Here is a 25561-nt window from a genome sequence, read left to right on the forward strand (position 1 = left end):
CAGTATATACATCTCTGAATCAGGCCAAGACTAGAGTCTTACATTATACCAATAGGTGGCATCAGGGATTAAGGGAGAAATGTATGAAGCAGTGAAAGAGGTTATGGTATAGTGGATCCACGCTGTCTAGATAGACCATGTTACAGTCGACCACCTTTCACCGAACCCGTCTAGTTAGACATCTAAACATAGCCAACAGTAACGGAAGTTAGATGCCAGCGTTAGAGCGACGGGAGCGTGGTGGTCGCTATGCTTGGCACACTATTATAATCTCACTCTATGGCCCTTATTCAGATCTGATCGCAGTACAAATTTGGGTACTTGTGTACTAGCACGGCGCCCCAATAATTAGTCGCCCGATTTTTTAATCGCATCGCATGCCATACACCCGATGGCATGCGATGCGATTTTAACGCATATACGATATAAAATTGTATAAGCACCCCAATTTTGTGCTTACAATGCTTAAATGCACCCCCACGCCACCCCCCAGTATAAACGTGAACCTGAAGCGTGGCGAGCGCAGCGGTACGCGTCCTACGACCTTTTCATACCCCCACTATCCACGTCGGCATGGAGTTGATTTTATAAAGTGTGGCGAGCCACCGAGACCGAAGCGTCCCCTCGCGGGGCTCGCTGCGCTCGTCACTTTATAAAATCAACTCCACGCCGACGTGGATATTGGGGGTATGAAAAGGTTGTAGGATGCGTACCGCCACCCCTCGCGGGCTCGCTGCGCTCGCAACGCTTCGGGTTCACGTTTATACTGGGGGGTGGCGTGGGGGTGCATTTAAGCATTGTAAGCACCCATTAGGGTGCTTATACAATTTATAATCGCATCCCATCGAATTGTATGGCATTGTCCAACATCGGCCGATATCGCGTCTTGTTCTCAAAATGGGCAAAATCATGTGCACTGCAGGTGGGGCAGATGTAACATGTTATAGAGAGAGTTAGATTTCTGTGAGTTATTTGTTTCTGTGCAGGGTAAATACTGGCTGCATTATTTTTACACTGCAATTTAGATTTCAGTTTCAACACACCCCACCCAAATATAACTCTCTCTGCACATGTTACATCTGCCCCACCTGCAGTGCAGCATGGTCTTGCCCATTTTGAGAACAAATTGGTACTGCTATCAGATCTGAATAAGCGCCAATGTCCACGGGATACGGTCATTGGGTCACCAGCATGATGGTCGACAAGCATTAGGTCAACACCATTAAGTCGGCATGCATTTAGGTTGACATGACTTTAGGTCAACATGGGTTAGGTTGACAGGGTCATTAGGTCATCATGGTTTTTTTTTTTTACTGTTTTTTGAGCCAAAATGTGCCGACAGGCGGTATTTCATGCCCTACCATCCACTAGGGCATGGTGGGAGAATAAAATAGTGTGCCGAGCGTAGCGAGCCATGCGAGGGGATGCGGTGGTACGTTTCGGTGTCCAGGTTCGACTAATGTAGGGTACACACCAGGACGACCCGCTCACGATGCACATCGTGAGCGGGTCATCAGTGTCTCGTCCGACCCGCTCACGGTGACGCCGGGGGGCACGACCCGCTCACGATGTGCACCGTGAGCGGGTCTGATCCGATGGCGACCCGCACCCGGCTGTATGGTCGTCATTGAGATCCTACCTGCAGCAGGTAGGATCTCAATAACGACCGACCGACCCGCGGGACCGCGCATCCGATCGGTATCGGTCCACAGCAGGTCAGAAAAGTGCCCAATCAGCACACAATCTACATCCAATTGATCGGAATTGGATCGAGATTGTGGGGATCGGGCCCTAGTCGTCCTGGTGTGAACCCAGCATAAGGGTGATCGACCATAAAACGGTCGATCTAGGCATTGTAGATCCGTTGACCATAAACCATAAAAAGAGTGAAAAAATGGTCCAGTGGTGAAGTTACCCACGACATGGTTATACCTATAATTTTACAGAATGCTTTCAATAGATTCTACCTCAAAACTGATTGGTTGCTATGGACAACTTATCCACCGGTCTACGCTTCCACTTTTATCACTTCATACATCTTTAAATGTGAGATAACTGCATTGGGGTGACAGTGAGAACTCCTCATAGGTGATAGGTGAGTACCGAAACTCTGTTTAAGCCGTTCTGTAATATTGAAATCATAGACGTGGTGAGCGCTGATTTGTGACAAAGATAACAATAAAAAAAAATTCAAATATTTAGAAATAAGTGACTTTATTTACAGGGCTGCTGTGTGATAAATCCTAGATCTGAAATGTAAAATCTAGATAATAATGTCCCGAAAGTGTTATTATTTAACTGTAAAAATAAGATGATATAATACAAAAAGAAAATCTCTGTGTACTGTACAGTGGTCTGGTTACAAAAGTGGTTGGTTAACTCCTTGTAGAGAAGTGATTGGTAATTGTCTGTAGAATGTTCATTGTTCACGGAACGTTCATCCGGGCAGATGTGATAACCTGGACGCGGCACGTGGGACATGTCTGCTTCTTGCACAGCCATTTTCCTATGCACTGTAGAGGGAAACAAAAGAGTCATAAAAACCTTTGAATAAATAATTGAAGTCTTAAATTATGTTTTGATATGTGTTTGTATATTGAAAATATATAGTGGTCCATCCTATTCATTGCAAAATGTGCGAGGTGCCGTTCCCACAGCGTTTAAAAGCCGGAAACAGGTCCAGATTTTCACCCTTCATTGCAGTCTACATTTTCTCAAAATTACACTCCCGGAATGGGCGGTAGGCTCCCAAAAAACAGGTCCACCTCCCGGCCCCCTGGGAAGGTGGGCAAGTCTCCCGCTTGCTGGCCAGTGCACTCGCAACCCCCATCCCAGCTGGTTCATTTACAGCAAATTGGGGTGGGGTAAAATTATGCGGTAGCTGCATTTCCCGTCATGTAAGCCCCACCCCCTCTCCTCGGCCTGCAAATCAGGGAGTTTTATGGCATGGGGGTGGGGCCAGGTGATGTCAGCTTTGTCCCCGCTCCCCCTGGCGTGTTGCCTCTCCGGGCTTCTCTCGGAGAGGTGAAAATCAAAGTAGGCAAGTATGGTGTATATATATATAATCCCTGATGACAGTTTGTACCCGAAACATGTTTTACATTTGAATAAAGTCTACTATTTTTTCACCGCAAAGAAGTCTCCTGAGTGCCGCTTATTCCCTGTTCCTGTATTGGCCGTCTAACGACCTAAGAAGGCACCTGAGCAAGGAACTTACTTATTCGTTTGGGAGTGCCGGGCGTCCCTGTCTGTATATATATATATATATATATATACATATATATATAGACATAGAAAGACGTGTCACTCCAGGGGCTTCAACAAACATGAAGTTTATTGGCGCATATCAACGGCGTTTCGGGACATTTCCCGTCATCAGGATAATTGCCTCAAACATACAATAAGTGCATTATATACATACCGGCAAGTGTAGGCTCCCCCCTCCTTCTGGCGGTTCTCCGTCCCGTTCGTCGCTCCAACTTCCGGATCTGGACCCGGAAGTGACGCGTTCCCGGTCGGTGGAACGCACACCAGAGGTGGGCGAGACCTGTGCATGGATACAAAAAACTTTATTAAACATGAAAATGACAGTGTCACTAGCGCTACTTGCTGCTAATGTACCCATCTTGTGTGTTATCATAAAATGATTATAACTAGTGTGACAAGACTCAATGTGTGGCCTCTAAGTTATATGTGCAACAGAATATTTTGTGTGATAAGCAAGGTTGGACAGGGGGATGTGTCTACCGTGTGTCCATCAATTATGTGTATATGTGACACATTGTCCTCAAGGGGCAATGTGTGTCCTCGCTAAACATATGGTGTTTTAATAGTCACCGAGGCCTGTGTGTGGCTACTTGCTACACCCGAGATTTATCTGTGATATTAAAATGAAATACAATGAAATAAGATAAAAATGACATAAAGATAAAATATATGTAATCAGGATTTTGCCTGTAGAAGTGTAAAGTGTGTAAGCACTAAGTGTACTGAGTATGGTGTATAAGAAAAAAATAAGAAAAAAATAGACTGTGCCTATATCTGAACAGCCTAAATGAAAAAAACAGTTTATAATAACAGTGCATAAAACAGTGAAAATACATAAAAAAGCAGTCAGCATAATGTATATCTAACATGGAACAGCAGAGGTCTGAATGAGGGTTCAAAGAAAACAGCTATAATTAATGGCTTCATTTAAACCTGATGGATTCACAGTGTTTAATCTGTAAATCCATTCACACTCACGCCTAAGGAGCATTTTATCTCTGTCGCCACCCCTGTTAGGGGGTGGCACATGGTCTATCATTCGATAGCGCAAGTGTGACATCCAGGTTTCCTGGTGAGGAAGTGGTCAGTGTTAATTTTATGATAACACACAAGATGGGTACATTAGCAGCAAGTAGCGCTAGTGACACTGTCATTTTCATGTTTAATAAAGTTTTTTGTATCCATGCACAGGTCTCGCCCACCTCTGGTGTGCGTTCCACCGACCGGGAACGCGTCACTTCCGGGTCCAGATCCGGAAGTTGGAGCGCGAACGGGACGGAGAACCGCCAGAAGGAGGGGGGAGCCTACACTTGCCGGTATGTATATAATGCACTTATTGTATGTTTGAGGCAATTATCTTGATGACGGGAAATGTCCCGAAACGCCGTTGATATGCGCCAATAAACTTCATGTTTGTTGCAGCCCCTGGAGTGACGCGTCTTTCTATGTCTATGTTGGAGCACGCAGTGGCTTTTGCGTGAGCAGCACCCGGGCACATACATTTCAGCCACCCCCTGCAGGCAAGTGGAGTGCCAGACCTCTCTGTTGGCTACATATATATATATATATAAATATATTAGGTTAATATACTGTAGCACTATCTTCACGTGTATGTTTTCTTATATTCTGTAAATGGGTTACATTAGCCCACTTTTATTATTTTGTATCTAGAATATCAATATACATTGTGTGGGACAGCTCCCACCGGAGCCTAGAATTATGTCAGCATTTGTTGAGGGATTACAATTGTACACACATCAGGGCTGGATTATAATGGGGGCACAGGGGGTCAGTATACCCCTGGGCCCCCTCTATCTAGGGGCCCCTTGTGATTGGCATGTATTTAAAAATGTACTTTTTTTTCCGCTAATGGCTTTGTGCATGGGAGTGGGGTAGTGCTGCAGCTTCACCTATCTGCCAATGTGACAATGATTAATGGTGCTGAGCATCAGGAGTCAAGGCACACTGACTGCACAAGTGTGCAATGCATTACTGGGAGTTGACTTAATCTCATAACACTTTGAGATCAGAGGCTGAGAGGCTTGTGCTGAGCTCTGCTTGGTGGAGCTCATCATATGCTTCTCAGGCCCATGAAGGATAGCAGCAGCAGCTGCTGCCTTGTCATGGGAGGGTTTTTAATCAGGGGCAGCGCTGAGGAGATATATATATATATGTAATATTTCTATTAATCCACCCCCCCCCTGCTGTTGACCATTGACCAAGTTTATACTGCTTTTACTCTGTGTTTTGACAGTGTAATATTCTCCAGTGCAGTTTGCGGCCAGTAATAAGTAGGAGGGGGGCCCCCCTTTCTAATGTGCCCTGGGCCCCCCGAAGGCTTAATCCGGCTCTGACCCACGTTATATCTATATCAGCATAATGTATATCTAACATGGAACAGCAGAGGTCTGAATGAGGGTTCAAAGAAAACAGCTATAATTAATGGCTTCATTTAAACCTGATGGATTCACAGTGTTTAATCTGTAAATCCATTCACACTCACGCCTAAGGAGCATTTTATCTCTGTCGCCACCCCTGTTAGGGGGTGGCACATGGTCTATCATTCGATAGCGCAAGTGTGACATCCAGGTTTCCTGGTGAGGAAGTGGTCAGTGTTAATTTTGGGTCTCTCACTGATATCCATTTTGACCACTAAATCACGGATGTTAGGTCCTCTTTTGTAGCTAGGCATCAACTTTGATTGAAACAGGCTTTTTAACTCAGTGTCAGTATTGGCTATGGGCCATAGAGTTTTTACCTTGGAGATGATATATTGATGTTTTGGACAGGCCCACAAGACATACTTACTCAGTTGCTGGAGGAGCATAATGCATCTGCCAGTCCGGTGAAACTTACCTATGTAGTGGATCCCCATATGGTTAATTTTTTGGATGTGCGGATCATTATTGAACAGGAGAAGATCAAGACGCAACTTTTTCCAAACCCACTGATAGGAACAACATGCTCCACCACAGTAGTTTTCACCCCATTCATACCAAAGCAGGGCTTCCATACTCGCAATTTTTGCGGGTATGCAGAATCAATAGTGAGATTACTACCCGCAATGCCCAGCTTGACAAGATGACATTAAAATTCCAACAAAGAGGGTACCCCATTAGTGAACTCAGGAAGGCCAAGGTAAAGCTTGCGCCAAGAGCCGGGAAGAATTATTGAAAGACTAGGTTAAATCACTAGAAACTTCCAACACCATGACATGGGTCACCCAGTTTTCAACCCAAACCCCGAAGATTGTCTCCAAGGTAAAAACTCTATGGCCCATAGCCAATACTGACACTGAGTTAAAAAGCCTGTTTCAATCAAAGTTGATGCCTAGCTACAAAAGAGGACCTAACATCCGTGATTTAGTGGTCAAAATGGATATCAGTGAGAGACCCAAAATTAACACTGACCACTTCCTCACCAGGAAACCTGGATGTTACCGATGTTTGGGTTGTGCCACCTGTGGTTACTTGACCATAGGGGATCAGTTCTTGCACCCCCACACAGGCACCCCATTTAAAATTAAATATCCCCTCACTTGTAGCGCTCGATATGTGGTCTACTTGCTGTCTTGTCCATGTGAATTGCATTACGTGGGCAAGACAGCAAGACAGTTCAAGGAAAGAATGGCCCAACACAGGGCAGCCATCAAAGCGGCCCTTGTGTCGGGCACCAGCGAACAGGCGGTGGCACGCCACTTCGCACAAGCACGCCACAATATGTCACACTTGCGCTATCAAATGATAGACCATGTGCCACCCCCTAACAGGGGTGGCGACAGAGATAAAATGCTCCTTAGGCGTGAGTGCGAATGGATTTACAGATTAAACACTGTGAATCCATCAGGTTTAAATGAAGCCATTAATTATAGCTGTTTTCTTTGAACCCTCATTCAGACCTCTGCTGTTCCATGTTAGATATACATTATGCTGACTGCTTTTTTATGTATTTTCACTGTTTTATGCACTGTTATTATAAACTTTTTTTTCATTTAGGCTGTTCAGATATAGGCACAGTCTATTTTTTTTTTATTTTTTTCTTATACACCATACTCAGTACACTTAGTGCTTACACACTTTACACTTCTACAGGCAAAATCCTGATTACATATATTTTATATTTATGTCATTTTTATCTTATTTCATTGTATTTCATTTTAATATCACAGATAAATCTCGGGTGTAGCAAGTAGCCACACACAGGCCTCGGTGACTATTAAAACACCATATGTTTAGCGAGGACACACATTGCCCCTTGAGGACAATGTGTCACATATACACATAATTGGTGGACACACGGTAGACACATCCCCCTGTCCAACCTTGCTTATCACACAAAATATTCTGTTGCACATATAACTTAGAGGCCACACATTGAGTCTTGTCACACTAGTTATAATCATTTTATGATAACACACAAGATGGGTACATTAGCAGCAAGTAGCGCTAGTGACACTGTCATTTTCATGTTTAATAAAGTTTTTTGTATCCATGCACAGGTCTCGCCCACCTCTGGTGTGCGTTCCACCGACCGGGAACGCGTCACTTCCGGGTCCAGATCCGGAAGTTGGAGCGACGAACGGGACGGAGAACCGCCAGAAGGAGGGGGGAGCCTACACTTGCCGGTATGTATATAATGCACTTATTGTATGTTTGAGGCAATTATCTTGATGACGGGAAATGTCCCGAAACGCCGTTGATATGCGCCAATAAACTTCATGTTTGTTGCAGCCCCTGGAGTGACGCGTCTTTCTATGTCTATGTTGGAGCACGCAGTGGCTTTTGCGTGAGCACCCGGGCACATACATTTCAGCCACCCCCTGCAGGCAAGTGGAGTGCCAGACCTCTCTGTTGGCTACATATATATATATATATATATATATATATATATATATATATATATATATATATACCAGTACAGTGTCCGGCACTTGTTTGATATTTCTGGTCCTGACGAAGGGTTTGTCCCGAAACGGCGTAGACCGCATGGAGAAATAAAATTCCACCTTTTTGCACTAAGTCCCGGAGTGACGCCCATCATTTCCACATTATATATATATATATATATATATATATATATATATATATATATAAATATATTAGGTTAATATACTGTAGCACTATCTTCACGTGTATGTTTTCTTATATTCTGTAAATGGGTTACATTAGCCCACTTTTATTATTTTGTATCTAGAATATCAATATACATTGTGTGGGACAGCTCCCACCGGAGCCTAGAATTATGTCAGCATTTGTTGAGGGATTACAATTGTACACACGTCAGGGCCGGATTATAATGGGGGCACAGGGGGTCAGTATACCCCTGGGCCCCCTCTATCTAGGGGCCCCTTGTGATTGGCATGTATTTAAAAATGTACTTTTTTTTTCCGCTAATGGCTTTGTGCATGGGAGTGGGGTAGTGCTGCAGCTTCACCTATCTGCCAATGTGACAATGATTAATGGCGCTGAGCATCAGGAGTCAAGGCACACTGACTGCACAAGTGTGCAATGTATTACTGGGAGTTGACTTAATCTCATAACACTTTGAGATCAGAGGCTGAGAGGCTTGTGCTGAGCTCTGCTTGGTGGAGCTCATCATATGCTTCTCAAGCCCATGAAGGATAGAAGCAGCAGCTGCTGCCTTGTCATGGGAGGGTTTTTAATCAGGGGCAGCGCTGAGGAGATATATATATATATATATGTAATATTTCTATTAATCCACACCCCCCCCCCCCCCTGCTGTTGACCATTGACCAAGTTTATACTGCTTTTACTCTGTGTTTTGACAGTGTAATATTCTCCAGTGCAGTTTGCGGCCAGTAATAAGTAGGAGGGGGGCCCCCCTTTCTAATGTGCCCTGGGCCCCCCGAAGGCTTAATCCGGCTCTGACCCACGTTATATCTACTTTAATAACACATGTCCTTAATTGGTCTTTACACTTATATTTTCCCTATTAAACTTCTCCATGTTTTTTTTTTTTTAATCACCAATTAATCTTTCATGTTATATAACATGATGGTCCCTAATTGGACCCCACTACATGCATAAAAGTAAGAATTATAGCAATTTTCTTAATACTTTATAACTAAGGCCTATTTAAAATAAATACATAAATGAATAATACAAGTGCTATTTTCAATTATGTATATAGTTGCTAGTTTAATGGTTCGGTACTTATGTATTATCTGGGTTAAATGCACCCCATTTTTTCATACCCCTACTATCCAACTACGCATGGAGTTGATATTATATAGTGTGGCGAGCGCAGCAAGCCACCGTGCCCGAAGCGTGGCGAGAGCAGCGAGCCCCGCGAGGGGACGTGGTCTCATAAGAAAAAAGGGAGCCCAGATATTACATAAGTACCAATGGTTCTTTACAATCTGTTTCATAGCATTTTCTTCAGAACATGATATTGGTCCAATAGTGAGACACAATGAACATACATTTTCTAAGATGGGAGTTCTATTGTAGACGGGAGGTTGCCTATAGCAACATAAGATATGTTTACTAATAATGAACCCCTTATGACTATCACCTGCATAGTAGAGCAGGTTAGTACATAACCATACAAGCAATGTTGTTTGTAATACATACTTGCCTACTCTCCAAAAACAACCGGGAGGTTCCCCCACACCCTCACTCGGCCGACCAAGTGAGGGACCCAATGATGCAAACTGCCAGGATCAGAACATTGGAGCCTGTTACATTTCCGTGTACCTTTAATAGTATTTGCTAACTGGAGCACAACAGATCCTTTACTGGTACAGTATATGCTATTAGGTCTCAATGCAGTATTTTTGAAAAATCTGTAAAATCCTCCGAATTCCACTAGAAGTAAATATAAAAATATAGCATTACCTCCCAGTGGCGTAACTATAAATACACCAACCCCCCCCCTCCCCCCCACATTATCTGCAGCACTCCCCCCTTCCCCCCCCGGTAAAATAAAGTGCTGCCCCGACACCAGGTGTGTGGCCGGGATATGCTGTACTTGACTGCAGTCCCATCTGGCTCCTGATAATGGTAAAAATAGCTCTCACAAAATGTCCCCCCCCCCTTAAAGCAGACACTATTTGAGGATGCTAGAGGAGCCTCCGGCGACACCCGGCTGCGGCAACAACAAGCAGCGCCAGCCAGTGAGTAAGGCAGGGCTAGGGAAGTGCATCAATAGCCCCGCAGTCCCCCGGCGCCCACACATTCGAAGCGCCTCCCCACGACCGTGGGGTCTGCGGGGCTATTGTTACGCCACTGTTACCTCCCACATCAGAAGGGCTCTATTTGGGGCCTGTGTCACAACAAGAGTTTCAGTTAAGCGTAAATCCAGCTACAACAGGGGTCTTAAGCTTGAGGAGCCATAAGAACCAAGGCAAGGACTACATTTGGAGGAGTATGGGGGTTGTTAGGTCGACAGTGTACAGGTCGACGGTCAAAAAGTCGACCACTATTGGTCAACGGTCAAAAATGACGACACGTGGGTCTATGTCAAAACAGGTCGACATAGTCGCCGTATAAGTGTTCCGCATACCCTCACAAGGCTCGCTGTGCTCGCCACGTTCCTACGTCCCTCCCGGCCAGTGTCCCGTGGCGCGGGGGGCAGTTGGGAGTCCCCCATGTCATCCATGAATGCTATTGTCTATTCCTGCAGCCAGAGTGGTCGGGGGCATAGCCAGCAGCTCACAGTGCTGCTGAGTATGCCCCCACAGCGGTGAAAATGGGGTGTGGCCTCGTGGCAGCGTTGCGAGTACAGGCCACGCCCTTTTTCGATAGGCCATGCCCACATACAGCGCGCACACTGTCCCTCCTTGCAGGGAACAAATGTTGGGAGGTATATGTTCAGCTGCGTGTGGTATATATGCAGATGTCGTCAGTGTTCAGCTGTTGATAAAGATAAATAATAAAAAAATCAGCTAATGAATGTGTCACCTTCACCTACAATCAGCCAGGTATTTGAAACCTTTGCCAACACCACATTGTACATGTTCCTGGCAAACTACAAAAAAGGTGCATGATGAAATGAGATTTTGTTCATTACTACATCATGAGATATAACATGCTAGCATACTGGCTGATATCGTGCAATGCTTATTGGTGGACCCATCACTTTACCTCTTTATGGAATCTGTGCATACAGTGTAATTCCCAAACACTGCCAGTGTGGAGGTCGTCATGGCAAATGACACATGGGTCCTCATCTTCATCCTTCAAAGGAACAGAAATCATTATCATTATAATTACCATACACATGCTAATTCTGCTTTACAAGGTCACGGGCAAATGAGACATGAAACAGATGACAGGGAATGGCCCGGGGAGGTGATGAGTCTGATTTTGCTTTGGATGAGAGCCCAGTTCTAAATTGCTGTTGTTGTGGTTGAAAGCATTAACCAGTTGTACTGGGACCCTCACCTACACACAGTGGGAAGCGGTCATCTATTAGAATGAACTTAGGTCTACAGTCATTAGGTCGACCCCACTAGGTCGACTGGCAGGAAGGTCGACCTGACTTAAGGTCGACATGGGCCAAGGTCGACATGACTTAAGGTCGAATTTGCATAAAGGTCGACATGAGGAAGGTCGACTGGTCATAAGGTCGACATGGGTTTTTCACTGTTTTTTGAGCCGACATGTGCCGACAGGCGTTATTTCATGCCCTACCATCCACTAGGGCGCGGTGGGAGAATAAAATAGTGTGCCGAGCGCAGCGAGGCACCGTGCCCGAAGCATTGCGAGCGAAGCGAGCGATGCGAGGGTCCGATTCTCATTGCCAACTGTGTCCATGTCGACTGTGTCGACACTCGGATCAAAAAAACAGTGAAAAACCCATGTCGACCTTATGACCAGTCGACCTTCCTCATGTCGACCTTTATGCAAATTCGACCTTAAGTCATGTCGACCTTGGCCCATGTCGACCTTAAGTCAGGTCGACCTTCCTGCTAGTCGACCTAGTGGGGTCGACCTAATGACTGTAGACCTAAGTTCATTCTGACAGATGTACCGCTTCCCACACAGTGGGGCTGATGCAGTCCTCAATGCAAGTCGGATGTAAGGGCGTCCACATTGCACACATGGAACAAATGCAGGTATTCTATGTACCGCTGCGGTCAGACAGCTCAAATCTGTATCTTTGGTTTGATATCCGTTGCCATTATCACTGTGCACTTGTGCCAGCCCTATCCCTGGTGTAAATGATCCATCTGAACAGTCTGGCACTGAGGCATAAAGGTCCCACCGGGGATTGCAGGAGTAGGGTTCCAAGCTAAAGGGTTGACCGGCTCCCGTAACAATGTCAACTCAATAATTGTTCTCATTTGTTGTCTAACACTACAGAATCTTTTGTCACTATGTATATCAGATATAATAGTGATGCCATGTGGTGACATGTTTATATATATATATATATATATATATATACACACATACATACATACATACATATATATTTATACATACATATATATATATATATATATATATATATATGGGTGGGGGGCGGATTGGCACTCTCCCTGCCAGTGCAGCATTGCTCCGGTGCCTGCTGTCTTAATGCATATGTAGAGAAGGGTGGTAGAGGCTCTCAGAGTCTGTTTAAAGTATCAAAAATCCCTTTAATGAAAAAGACGGTGCATGAGTAATCCCAACGTTTCCCTTTCATTTTTATTGGATTGGTGAGTGCCATCATTACTTTGTTACTAAACTTTAATTACTATCAATAAAACATACGGCAAAGAACATGTACATTGCAGTCTTATACAAGTTTCTCTTATACCCCTTTCACACCAGAAAATGCAGGGACCTACCTGGGAATATGGCCCAGGAATCATGTCGGGCCATTCCCGGCTTGGCCCCTTTCACACCAGAAAAGTCCCGGCATTTTCTGGTGTGTGAAGGGGGCGGGAAGGAGGCCGGCAGGAGGTGGGGAGGAGGCGGGCAGTCGGCGGGATGGCGTCGGGCAGTCGGCGGGATGGCACCGGAGGTGGGCAGGAGGTGGTGAGAATACTCACCCCGGTTGCTTGTCCTCTGTGCAGTCTGGGAATCCACACAGGCGGGGGCGCAAATTACGGGACAGGCGGCGGATGAAGATGACGCAGCTCTCCGGCGCCCTCACTGCCACCGGAGAGCTGCGTCATCCTCATCCACCGCCTGTCCCAACATTTGCGCCGCTGCCTGCGTGGAATCCCAGCCTGACAGGACACCGAGGACCGTCAACCCGGGTAAATATACCCTACCCCATTCACACCAGCCAGATCCCCGGGTTGAACCCGGGAACAACCCTGCTACGTAGCAGGGTTGGATTGCCGGCAAATTAGCCCGGTAATTTGTCCCGGGAACCTTTCACACCAGCGCTAGTACCGGGTTGTTCCCGGACTCAACCCGGGAATTTAGGCTGTTGTGAAAGGGGTATTAAATTTGGTCTCCAATCAAACATTTTATTTCTTGAAACACCTCTACAGAAATCCCACGTCTCCTCTGACTGGTTCAATGTTTGCTCAGTCTGCACATTGGCTGCATCCACTGTGTTGTAGGTAACGGCCTATTTACACATGGGACATAACATTTGCTGGACAAAGACAAACAAAGCCATACAGAGGGGAAATGTTACACGTGACACATGAGAAACACAAGTCAACGGACATTCTACATTTCTACAGACTCTGTAGCGTTATCATTGATGTATCAAATGTTATCTAAAATCAGGGTTGCCGACTTTAAGATTCTCCTCTCCGGGAGAAGCCCGGAGAGGAGAGTTTCAGCAGCCGCTCAGGGGGTGGGGCTTACGAGTGACATCACTAAGCCCCGCCCCCATGTTGTTAAAGCAGCGAATTAGGTGATCTCCGTGGAGGGGGCTGGGCTAAAATGGCGCGATTGTGCCGTTTTAGCTCCGCCCCCTCCTCTGAGAACCGAGGATTGCGGCATTTTAATGCCGCAATTCGGGGGTCAGCGGGGGTCCCCCCTGAATCCGGGAGGGTTGCCCACCCTTCCGGGGGCCGGGAGGGGGTACCCGATTTTCGGGAGACTCCCGGAAATTCCGGGAGGGTCGGCAACCCTGTCTAAAATACAAGTGCCTTTACACGTGCCCAATGATATAAAGATTTACACAGATACTTGTTATATGAAACTGTTCATTCCAGGTGTCCAGCAAACAGATGGATTGATAAAAGGCCCATAAGAAAGTCATTTGGAGCCTTTATCGAGCAGGAGATGAGGCAATTGCTTGCACTGAACTGAGGCCGGAAGTTAGTGCTTTGTTCCCTAGGTTACGTGTTCAACCTTGACATCGTTATAAAGAAATCATGTAATCCAGGAGTGGATTGAAACTGATAATGTAGGTAAAATGTATTTGTATGCTAATAAACCTACATTTCGAAAGACGTGATCCTATCCTTTATGTCTAAAGCAATAATGATGCATTTAAAAGCATTGTTGTCTGAAGCACTGCTCAGGGGGGGAGGGCGGGGGGCTTGAGCCGCCGGGAGTGAAAAGCGGTGGAGTGGGGGCAGAGCCACAGGAGTAGGAGTGACTATGTTTGGGGGTATGGCTAGAGCGATTGCACCGTTTTAGCCACGCCCCCTATGTGCAATGCTGTTTTCAGGCGTTGCACTGCGGTGGGCGGGGCTAAAATGACACGATTTGCATCATTTGACTCACAGACAGGGCTTAAAGTGGTCATGGGGAGGTGGTGGAACTTACTTACCAATCTCCGATCACTGCCAGCAAAAAGCAGGTGCAAAATTTAAGTATGGAAATCTAAGGTCATCTATGACCATCAAGGTGCACGGTACTGATAGGGGAAATTGCTCCTGCTCACTAAATATATTGCGCTTCTTGAGTGAGCCCCAATGTGTGTTTAGGTGTGTGCACAAGTGTGAGAAGATAATTGTGTGTAATATAATACAACAAGTAGACTCCTACTCAATATGCTTTAAATAAAATAAACACCGGTAAGAGCAAAGTCCATACCCCATAGCTACATGCAGACTTGTATTTACTTTTACTTTCCAAGCTTTATAAATCTTTTACAACTGAAAATGAGGGCTGCCTACTAGAGTGGACATCAGACCCCATTGGAAACAGTGGCTGGGCTGGCACTTTAGCCCTATGATCACAGGTATTAAACATGCAGCCTTCCATATGATGTGGAATTACATATTCAATTTTTCTAGTAGGAAAAGCCAACTGTGGCAGGCCATGTTGGGATGTGTAGTTCCACAGCAGCAGGATGGCTGTATGGCTGCATCTTGAAGGGCCCGGGCAGCTCATTTTGCCTACCGCCACCCTCCACTGTGCTGTGCTCGGTCCTCTGGACTCAGCACGTCCCAAAGCACAGGTTTCTTCAATGCAGGATGTCGGCGGCCAACTAAAATGCTGCACCGGCTTTTGAGCCAATCAGAGCTCATGTACCATTAGCCAATCAGAGCGGTTGCCAGTACACAAGCTCTGATTGGCTCACCAGCAGGTGCTGCATTGAAGAAGCCTGTGCTTTGGGACCTCCTGAGTCGGGCGGTAAGTGAAGGGAGAAAGGTAGATGATATCAGAAAATGTCACTCCCTTAATTAAACTTATTGTTTTTATAAAATGGTACTAAACTCACCATCGGGTATCCCCCTGGCCCCACTTGTCCGTTGATACACTTAAATACAACTTATATAACCTTATCTAAACTTAACCTAAAATAAAGACACGACACAAAGTGCTGGCGTTTCAAAAACAGAATGTCAAATTTATTTGACAATTAAACTAAGACTATGAATGGTGGCGGCGCCAAAGAATGGTCATTATAGGAAAGGTGGGGTTAAAGATCACTTAATCATACATACAACGCTGGATGACCACTCTCCCTGGTCAGCCTCCAGGCCTGGTGGTGACGGCCATCCCCCGGGCAGAAGCGTGGCCCATGACAATCGTTGTCGAGGGAGAGTGCACCCCACTACCTACACACATACAGAGTTCTTAAAGAATGACCGTTCTTTACCGCCGCCGAAGAGGAAAAGAAACAGGGAAGGGTGGGTGGGGCTTCTTGGACAGGGGTTGATCACTCTAAACTCGTGATCATTCCTACCCTGCTTAGACCCTCCCCCTGCTCTGATAGGCCTTGTGCCCATCCTCATTACCATAGCCATGTGACCAACAGCAGAGTGTAACCTGTGAGAACCCTTAGTGGTTTATGTCACTTCAGGCTTATTCAGCCTTCTGTGTTTCTATACAATAGTACAGAGCACAATACAGAACCAAACACCATGCAAGTAATAGGACAACATTGCAACATACAAATACAATAATGGGTATTAATACAAGGAAAATTCTGCCAACGGGGGCTCACAGTCTGGACATGCACACGGAAGGAAGAGGAACACGCTAATATAAGTAGACAGATCATGAAGTGATTCCAAGTCCTCCTTCTCAGGAGAGCGATCAGATCAGTCAATCGACTTTTTGGTTCCTTGTGCCATACAGATAATTGCCCCCTCCCCATAATTTTAATAATATTTATTTATCAGTTTCTTATATAACGCAGCAAATTCTGTTGCGCTTTACAATTGGATATAAGAAGATGCAGGTCACGTGGAGAAAGGGCATGACAAAACATATCCAAGAGGAAGCCCATGCTAGGAGGCCCCTTCCCACAGTATATATAATATATACACACACTTTTGTAACTACTGTATAAGTATGTAAAAAAATAACCAGCATTGCAATTGAACAGATCTATGTAGTGTACAGCCACCCACCCAATCCCGTGCAGCCACAGATTACATAGATCTGCCCAGCTTCAATGGTGCTTATTTTTTCACAAAGTACAAGGTGGGCTTTAAATAGATAGAATGCTCATCCTGTGTAGGGTCAGATAGCTCAATGAATAGAGTGGTTAACTGCAATGCCACAGGCTATGGGTTAGAATCTTCGGTATATAAGCTTCTTGAAATGTAATAAAGGACAGTGTGATTGATTAACAAAGAGCTCTCAATTTAAGGTCATGGACATTGTATTGGTAGGAGGGGATGCTGGGCAATTATATTGTTTTGACAATATAATTTCAGGACTCCCATTTTTCACAAGACATCCACTGCCTCCGTGCCACCGTGGGGTCTCTGAGGTCTACTGCTATGGCACTGACTACAGTGTACTAGCCTAATCAGTGAATTTCAACCTTTTTCAACTCAGGGCACACTAAACAAGATTTTAAAATTGCCAAGGCACTTGGGGGCCAAAAATACATTGGCCCCCCACAGGAATAAAACCAAATTCATTGGCCTCATATGAAAAAGCAATCACACTGGGCCCCACAGGTAACAAAAATAAAAATACATTGGCACTCACATGAAAACACGAGACCAGTGAATAACAGTTGAACTGATGGTGGTGGCTATAAACTAGATCTCTAGATCTGGGGGACACTTGAAAACAGCTCAAGGCGGTTGAAAAATGCTGCTTTAAATCAATAAAGAACTCTCTGGTGTTTAAGAAAAAGAAAACGTAATTTTTCTTTGTTTAGGTTCGATATGTTCTTTATTCCAAGTAAAATCTTCAATGGCACCTTCAAATTGGCTATGAGTGAAATAGCCTTGCTTAAAAATTCAGTACATATATCATTATTTCTCACAAAATGGCCGCCTCCTTACAGCAGACACTTTTTGAGGATGCTAGAGGAGGCGGCGGCAGGCTTTATTTTACAGGGGGGGAAGGCAGCCAAAATTTTCCCAATTTATAGTTACGCTACTGCACCGCCGACCCAGCAATTACCCAGCATTTTTTCGTTTAAAGCTTTTCAACATGGTAATTTGCTGAATAACCCTCTTTTTCTTCTGTGTGAAAGGGTCAACCCGGGTCTTACATCCCGTCGCCGACCCTGGTAAAGAGCAGGGTGGACAGCCCGGAATTTAAGACCCGGATTGGCCCTTTCACACAAAAAAACCCCTAGGTTATTCAGAAAATTACCTAGTTGAATAACTATAACTCATTTGCTTCTGGTGTGAATGGGGTATTACTTATATGGGGACATGGAAACAGAATCTAGATGCATATATATGTAGTATATGACTGTATTTAAATAAGACTCAAAACAAATATCTTTTAAAAGTTTATTATTGTTTTCAAAGATTACAGTAAACAGTAGAAACATTCTGCATAGTAACAATTGAACAGAATTAATAGGTAACAAAATAATATGTTCATATAAAAATAATACAAGAGGAAAATACACAAATCATTCTTGAAAAGACTAAAGGCTACTGCCAAAATAACACACTAATACCCCTTTCACACTGCACTTGTTAAACGGTATATTGCCTTTTTTTTCCCACTTCAAAACGTTTAAGGCTGCAGTGGGAAAGTGCCAGAGTTGATTTACCGGTTAAAGATAACCGGTATTTCAAAACGTTTAAAAAGCAGAGTCCTACACGTTTCAGAGACTTTTTTTATGCAGTGAGAATGGCTCTGAAATGGTATTTAGTAAAAAAACAAACAGATTACAGACCTGTGATAGGCTGTCCCCTGCATTCTGCCTTGAAATATGTTCAGCGGATTAAACTGGTAGACTGATGTGAATGGTACTTAAACGGGAATTAAAACGGTATTTAAAACAGTAATCTACTGCAATGTGAAGACTCAGACCCATTTTAAATACCGTTTAAAAAGACCGGTTTTTAAAACATTTTGGCAGTGTGAAAGCGGTAATATTCTGTGCTACACACAGCAGATGGCAATTGTGGTGTAAACAAAAGAACAGTATTATTATTAGCTGGGTTTATATAATAATACCGCTTTCACACTGCGAAAACTAAACAGTATTTAAAAGGGGTCTGAGCCTTCACATTGCAGTAGATCAGTGGTTCCCAACCCTGGTCCTGAAGTACCCCCAACAGTGCACGTTTTCCAGGTCATCCAGCAGGTGCACTCATTATTCAGACACATTTGAAAAGATCACAGGTGGAGCTAATTATCTCACCTGCGATTCTGTGTGGAGAACTGCAAAACGTGCACAGTTGGGGGAACTTGAGGACCAGGGTTGGGAGCCACTGCAGTAGATTACCGTTTTAAATACCGTTTAAGTACCATTTACATCAGTCAACCCGTTTAATCCCCTGAACACGTTTCAAGGCAGAATGCAGGAGACAGCCTATCACAGGTCTGTAATCTGTTGTTTTTACTAAATACCGTTTCAAAGCCATTCTCACTACATAACGACTCTGAAACGTGTAGGACTCTGCTTTTTAAACGTTTTGAAATACCGGTTATCTTTAACCGGTAAATCAACTCTGGCGCTTTCCCACTGCAGCCTTAAACATTTTGAAATGGGAAAAAAACGGCAATATACCGTTTAACAAGTGCGGTGTGAAAGGGTATTACTAACTCACAAAAAAGTATACCCTATAATTCAAAGACCTATATGTACATTACACATGGAACTGCCACAGAATACTAGTAAGGACTACTGCATACAATGTACCAAGAATGTTGATGTTCAATGCAATTGAATTTGTAATTACTGTAAACAGTTTCAGTTGTTATGTATCACATACACTGTTACCAATTAACTTTTATTGAGACCCATTTCTCCTGCTACGGCCTTTGTAACCATATTTTCAAGCTTCACTTTCCTGCTTGGTTTTATTTACCAGTAATAGATGCTAAAGGACAACACCATTTAAAGATGAAAATTTTGGAATGGGTGGCATTTAGGACCAGATGTATCAAGCTTCAAAAGTGATAAAGTGGAGAGTGATAAACAACCAACCAATCAGCTCCATCCTGTCATTTTTCAAACCCAGCCAGTAATGTGGCAGCTAGGGGCTGATTGGCTGGTTGGTTATCACTCTCCACTTTATCACTCTTTGAAGCTTGATACATCTGGTCCTTATTGAGTTAAATAAAGAAGTAAGCAACAAAGTTGCAATTTCTTCATATGAACTACTTGCAGAGCCCAATTGATTGGAAAATCAACGGAGAAGCATCATTACATTACTGAGTACAGAGCATTGGAGGCATGAGGCTGTTGTAAGTATTGGGGACCATGACAGAGCCAAAAAATACTGCATGCAACAGAAAATCAAATAATAGTCATAAAATAAATAATTATAACAGCTTTACTACTAATATATTGCATTCCAGCTCACTGAAATTCATCTAATATTGTTTTATGTTTACTTTTTTTTATTTTAGGTGGTTTAAGCACCTTACATACCGTATGACCTTATAAGCTCAGCCTTGATTACTGCAACTAGGTGATTCATCGCGCCCTACGGGCGCTCTTCACACCGTCGTAAGGGGCTGCGCCCCCTTAATTTGTGAACGTTTGTATATGAGAAATATGGTTAGAATTGTATGAAAGATGCCCTGTATTGCAACTTAGGTGTCCGCGAATCGCGGGAGGGGGGGGTCGCGGAGGGTGCCGCGAATTGCAGGAGGGGGGGTTGTGGGGGGGTGGATGCTGCGAATCGCGGGAGGGGGGTCGCGGGAGGGGGGTTACGGGGGCGGGGGTTGCGGCGAATCATGGTAGGGGGGGGGGGGGTCGCGGGGGGTGTGCCGTGAATCACGGGAGGGGGGGTCACGGGTTGGGGTGCCGAGAATCGCGGGGGGGTGTGTGTGTGCCGTGAATCGCGGGAGTGTGGGTTCCGGGGGGGGTGTGACGCGAATCGCCACAAGAAAAAATCCACACAGAAAGGTCAACACATGTAAATGTTGACATAAGTGTGGCACTTCATTGGTGTCCATGTCGACACATGAGAATGAATATGAAAACATTCAAAAAATGAAAAAAAAAACTTCAAAAACTCATGTCAACCTTTTTCATTGTCGACCATAGCCATGTCAGTGTTTTCCATGTGCAATTTAATTCTGGAGCTGCCGCGAATTGCGGGAGGGGGGGTCGCGGGGGTGGGTGCCGCGAATCGAGGGAGGGGGGGTTACGGGGCGGGGGTTGCGGCGAATCATGGGAGGGGGGGTCGCGGGGGTGTGCCGTGAATCACGAAATGGGGGATCACGGGGTGGGGTGCCGAGAATCGCGGGGGGGTGTGTGTGTGCCGTGAATCGCGGGAGTGTGGGTTCCGGGGGGGGGTGTGACGCGAATCGCCACAAGAAAAAATCCACACAGAAAGGTCAACACATGTAAATGTTGACATAAGTGTGGCACTTCATTGGTGTCCATGTCGACACATGAGAATGAATATGAAAACATTCAAAAAATGAAAAAAAAAACTTCAAAAACTCATGTCAACCTTTTTCATTGTCGACCATAGCCATGTCAGTGTTTTCCATGTGCAATTTAATTCTGGAGCTGCCGCGAATTGCGGGAGGGGGGGTCGCGGGGGTGGGTGCCGCGAATCGAGGGAGGGGGGGTTACGGGGCGGGGGTTGCGGCGAATCATGGGAGGGGGGGTCGCGGGGGTGTGCCGTGAATCACGAAATGGGGGATCACGGGGTGGGGTGCCGAGAATCGCGGGGGAGGTGTGTGTGTGTGTGCCGTGAATCGCGGGAGTGGGGGTTGTGGGGGGGGGTGTGACGCATATCGCCACAAGAAAAAATCAACACAGAAAGGTCAACACATGTAAATGTTGACATAAGTGTGGCACTTCATTGGTGTCCATGTCGACACATGAGAATGAATATGAAAACATTCAAAAAATGAAAAAAAAAACTTCAAAAACTCATGTCAACCTTTTTCACTGTCGACCATAGCCATGTCAGTGTTTTCCATGTGCAATTTAATTCTGGAGCTGCCGCGAATCGCGGGGGGGGGGTGCCGCGAATTGCGGGAGGGGGGGTCGCGGGGGTGGGTGCCGCGAATCGAGGGAGGGGGGGTTACGGGGCGGGGGTTGCGGCGAATCATGGGAGGGGGGGTTGCGGGGGGTGCCGTGAATCACGAAATGGGGGGTCACGGGGTGGGGTGCCGAGAATCGCGGGGGAGGTGTGTGTGTGTGTGCCGTGAATCGCGGGAGTGGGGGTTGTGGGGGGGGGGGTGTGACGCATATCGCCACAAGAAAAAATCAACACAGAAAGGTCAACACATGTAAATGTTGACATAAGTGTGGCACTTCATTGGTGTCCATGTCGACACATGAGAATGAATATGAAAACATTCAAAAAATGAAAAAAAAACTTCAAAAACTCATGTCAACCTTTTTCATTGTCGACCATAGCCATGTCAGTGTTTTCCATGTGCAATTTAATTCTGGAGCTGCCGCGAATCGCGCGGGGGGGGGGGGTGCCGCGAATTGCGGGAGGGGGGGTCGCGGGGGTGGGTGCCGCGAATCGCGGGAGGGGGGGTTACGGGGCGGGGGTTGCAGCGAATCATGGGAGGGGGGGTCGCGGGGGTGTGCCGTGAATCACGAAATGGGGGGTCACGGGGTGGGGTGCCGAGAATCGCGGGGGAGGTGTGTGTGTGTGTGCCGTGAATCGCGGGAGTGGGGGTTGTGGGGGAGGGGGGGTGTGACGCAAATCGCCACAAGAAAAAATCCACACAGAAAGGTCAACACATGTAAATGTTGACATAAGTGTGGCACTTCATTGGTGTCCATGTCGACACATGAGAATGAATATGAAAATATTCAAAAAATGAAAAAAAAAACTTCAAAAACTCATGTCAACCTTTTTCATTGTCGACCATAGCCATGTCAGTGTTTTCCATGTGCAATTTAATTCTGGAGCTGCCGCGAATCACGGGGGGGGTGCCGCGAATTGCGGGAGGGGGGGGTCGCGGGGGTGGGTGCCGCGAATCGCGGGAGGGCGGGGTTCACAGGGGTACCGTGGGGGGTTGCCGCGAATTGCGGGAGGTGGGGGGTCACGGGGGGTGCCGCGAATCGCGGGAGGGGGGGTTGCGGGGGGTGTGACGCGAATCGCCACAAGAAAAAATCAACACAGAAAGGTCAACACATGTAAATGTTGACATAAGTGTGCCACTTCATTGGTGTCCATGTCGACACATGACAATGAATATGAAAAAAAAATAAAAATTAAAAATAAATCTTCAAAAACTCATGTCAACCTTTTTCATTGTCGGCCATAGCCATGTCAGTGTTTTGCTCGTGCCATTTAATCCTGGGGCTGCTGCGAATTGCGGGGGGGGGGGTGCCGTGAATCGCGGGAGGGGGGTGGCAGGGGGGGTGCCGCCAATCGTGCAAGGGGGGGTCGCGGGGGGGTTCTTTTTGCCGCGAATCGCGGGAGGTAGGTCGCGGGGGGGGTGTTTTTTCCGCAAATCGGGGGGGGGGGGTGTGTCACGGGGGAGGGTTTGCCACGATTCGTGGGAGGGGGGGTCGCGGGGTGGTGGTTATGCCGCGAATTGCGGGAGGGGTCGTGGGGGGGTTCTTTTTGCAGCGAATCGCGGGAGGGGGGGTTGCGGGGGGTGTTTTTGCTGCGAATCGTGGTAGGGGGGGGCACAGGGGAGCGGGTGTTTTTGCCGCGAATCGCGGGAGGGGGGGGGGGGCGCGCGGGGGGGAGGTTTTGCCGCAAATCGCGGGAGGGGGGCGCTCACCTGGTGGCTGTGGAGTAGCAGTGCTGGGCAACATGGGAAGGCAGTGGGTGTCTGGCACTGTCTGTGGGCTCACTGGGCTGGTTCTCTGTCACATACCTCCCAACATGACCCTCTCCAGGAGGGACACAATGCTCTGTTTCTAGACTTCCCCTTAATGTATGATTGCCATCACCTGTTTTAAACAGGTTAATTTCTCAGAAAGGTGTTCAGCACAGATGAAGGCAATCACACATTAAGAGGAAAGTCCAGGAACAGAGCGTTATAGACACAGACACCCACTTTGAGTGACAGATGTAGCCAAATATATAGGAGATAGTAGAATGGGAGAATTGAAGCAGAGAATTGTGGACATCATGGTGACAGAGATGATTTTGGAAGGTTTGCAATAAATCAGAAGACCAACAGAATAGAAGAAGTCCACCTACTGTATGTGTTATGGTTACACAATGATTTCTCAAATGAAGGGGTACATTTACTAAAGCTTCTAAAAATAGAAAGTGGGGATGTTGCCCATAGCAACCAGTTTCTGCCTATTATTTTCTAGGATGCAAAAGAGAAAGGAGAGCTAGAATCCGATTCGTGGCAACTTTTCACTTTTAGAACTTTTAGTAAATTTACTCTGAAAAATGGGAAATCAGAAATAACTTTTTGTCTTTGGTAAATTTTTTGTACTATTAACTCTGTTGGAGACTTTACCATTGCTGTCAATTTAAAAAAAATAAAGTGTATGTATTACAAATGTACAAATGTTGCGGCTCTAATCCTTAAAATCTTCACAATAAGAACAATGCATCACCAGTACAGTCTCTTTTAACCCTTTGAGTGCCAATATCTCTAGGGGAGATGTTCAAAATACCAGCTAAAAATGCCAGCATCGCTCACATGGGTTATATAAATTCAAATAAAAGATGTTGTGCAAAAAAAGATTATATTTCCTATACAAGGTAAACATTACAGGTCATTATGATGAATACAAAAGGTTTGCTTGGCGATTTTCACACCTATTTTGACAAATTCACTTTGCACTCAATGAGTTAAGAAGTGATGTCCCAGCAAGCAAGCATTGCTAAAACTAAAGAATCGTTATATTTCAGGGCAGAAACCTGATAAATCCCTAGCACACATGAGAGATCCCTAGAATCCCTAGCACATGTGAGAGTTCCCTAGGATCAATAGCACACGTTACAGTTCCCTAGAATCCCTAGCACATGTGAGACTTCCCTAGAATCCCTAGCACACGTGAGAGTTCCCTATGATCCCTAGCACATGTGAGACTTCCCTAGAATCCCTAGCACACGTGAGAGTTCCCTAAGATCCCTAGCACATGTGAGAGTTCCCTAAGATCCCTAGCACACGTGAGTGTTGCCTAGGATCCCTAGCACACGTGAGAGTTCCCTAAACTCCCTAGCACATGTGAGAGTTCCCTAAGATCCCTAGCACACGTGAGAATTCCCTAGAATCCCTAGCACACGTGAGAGTTGCCTAGGATCCCTAGAACACGTGAGAGTTCCCTTGGATCCTTAGCACACGTGATATCCCTAGCACACGTGATAGTTCCCTAGGATCCCTAGCACACGTGAGAGTTCCCTAGGGTCCCTAGCACATGTGAGAGTTCCCTAAGATCCATAGCACATGTGAGAGTTCCTTAGGATCCCTAGCAAACGTGAGAGTTCCCTAGGATCAATAGCACACGTTACAGTTCCCTAGAATCCCTAGCACATGTGAGACTTCCCTAGAATCCCTAGCACACATGAGAGTTCCCTAAGATCCCTAGCACACGTGAGAGTTTCCTAAGATCCCTAGCACATGTGAGAGTTCCCTAAGATCCCTAG

The 25561-nt window shown here is 45.8% G+C and overlaps 1 protein-coding gene across 1 annotated transcript in view; it reads right to left on the bottom strand.

Moving 5' to 3' along the window:
* Nucleotides 1-2196: 2196 nt before the first annotated feature.
* Nucleotides 2197-25561, bottom strand: part of LNP1 (leukemia NUP98 fusion partner 1) — a 56527-nt gene continuing 33162 nt past the window's right edge. Inside the window, exons 4-5 of the mRNA XM_083171991.1 lie at nucleotides 11373-11465; nucleotides 2197-2513 (exon numbers count right to left, since the gene is read on the bottom strand). Of these exons, the coding sequence (XP_083028117.1) occupies nucleotides 2427-2513; nucleotides 11373-11465 (180 nt within the window). The 3' untranslated portion in view covers nucleotides 2197-2426. The remainder of the gene's footprint in view (nucleotides 2514-11372; nucleotides 11466-25561) is intronic.

The sequence above is a fragment of the Crinia signifera genome, chromosome 2 (assembly GCF_055691185.1).
Source record: "Crinia signifera chromosome 2, ASM5569118v1, whole genome shotgun sequence".
Lineage (NCBI taxonomy): Eukaryota > Metazoa > Chordata > Amphibia > Anura > Myobatrachidae > Crinia > Crinia signifera.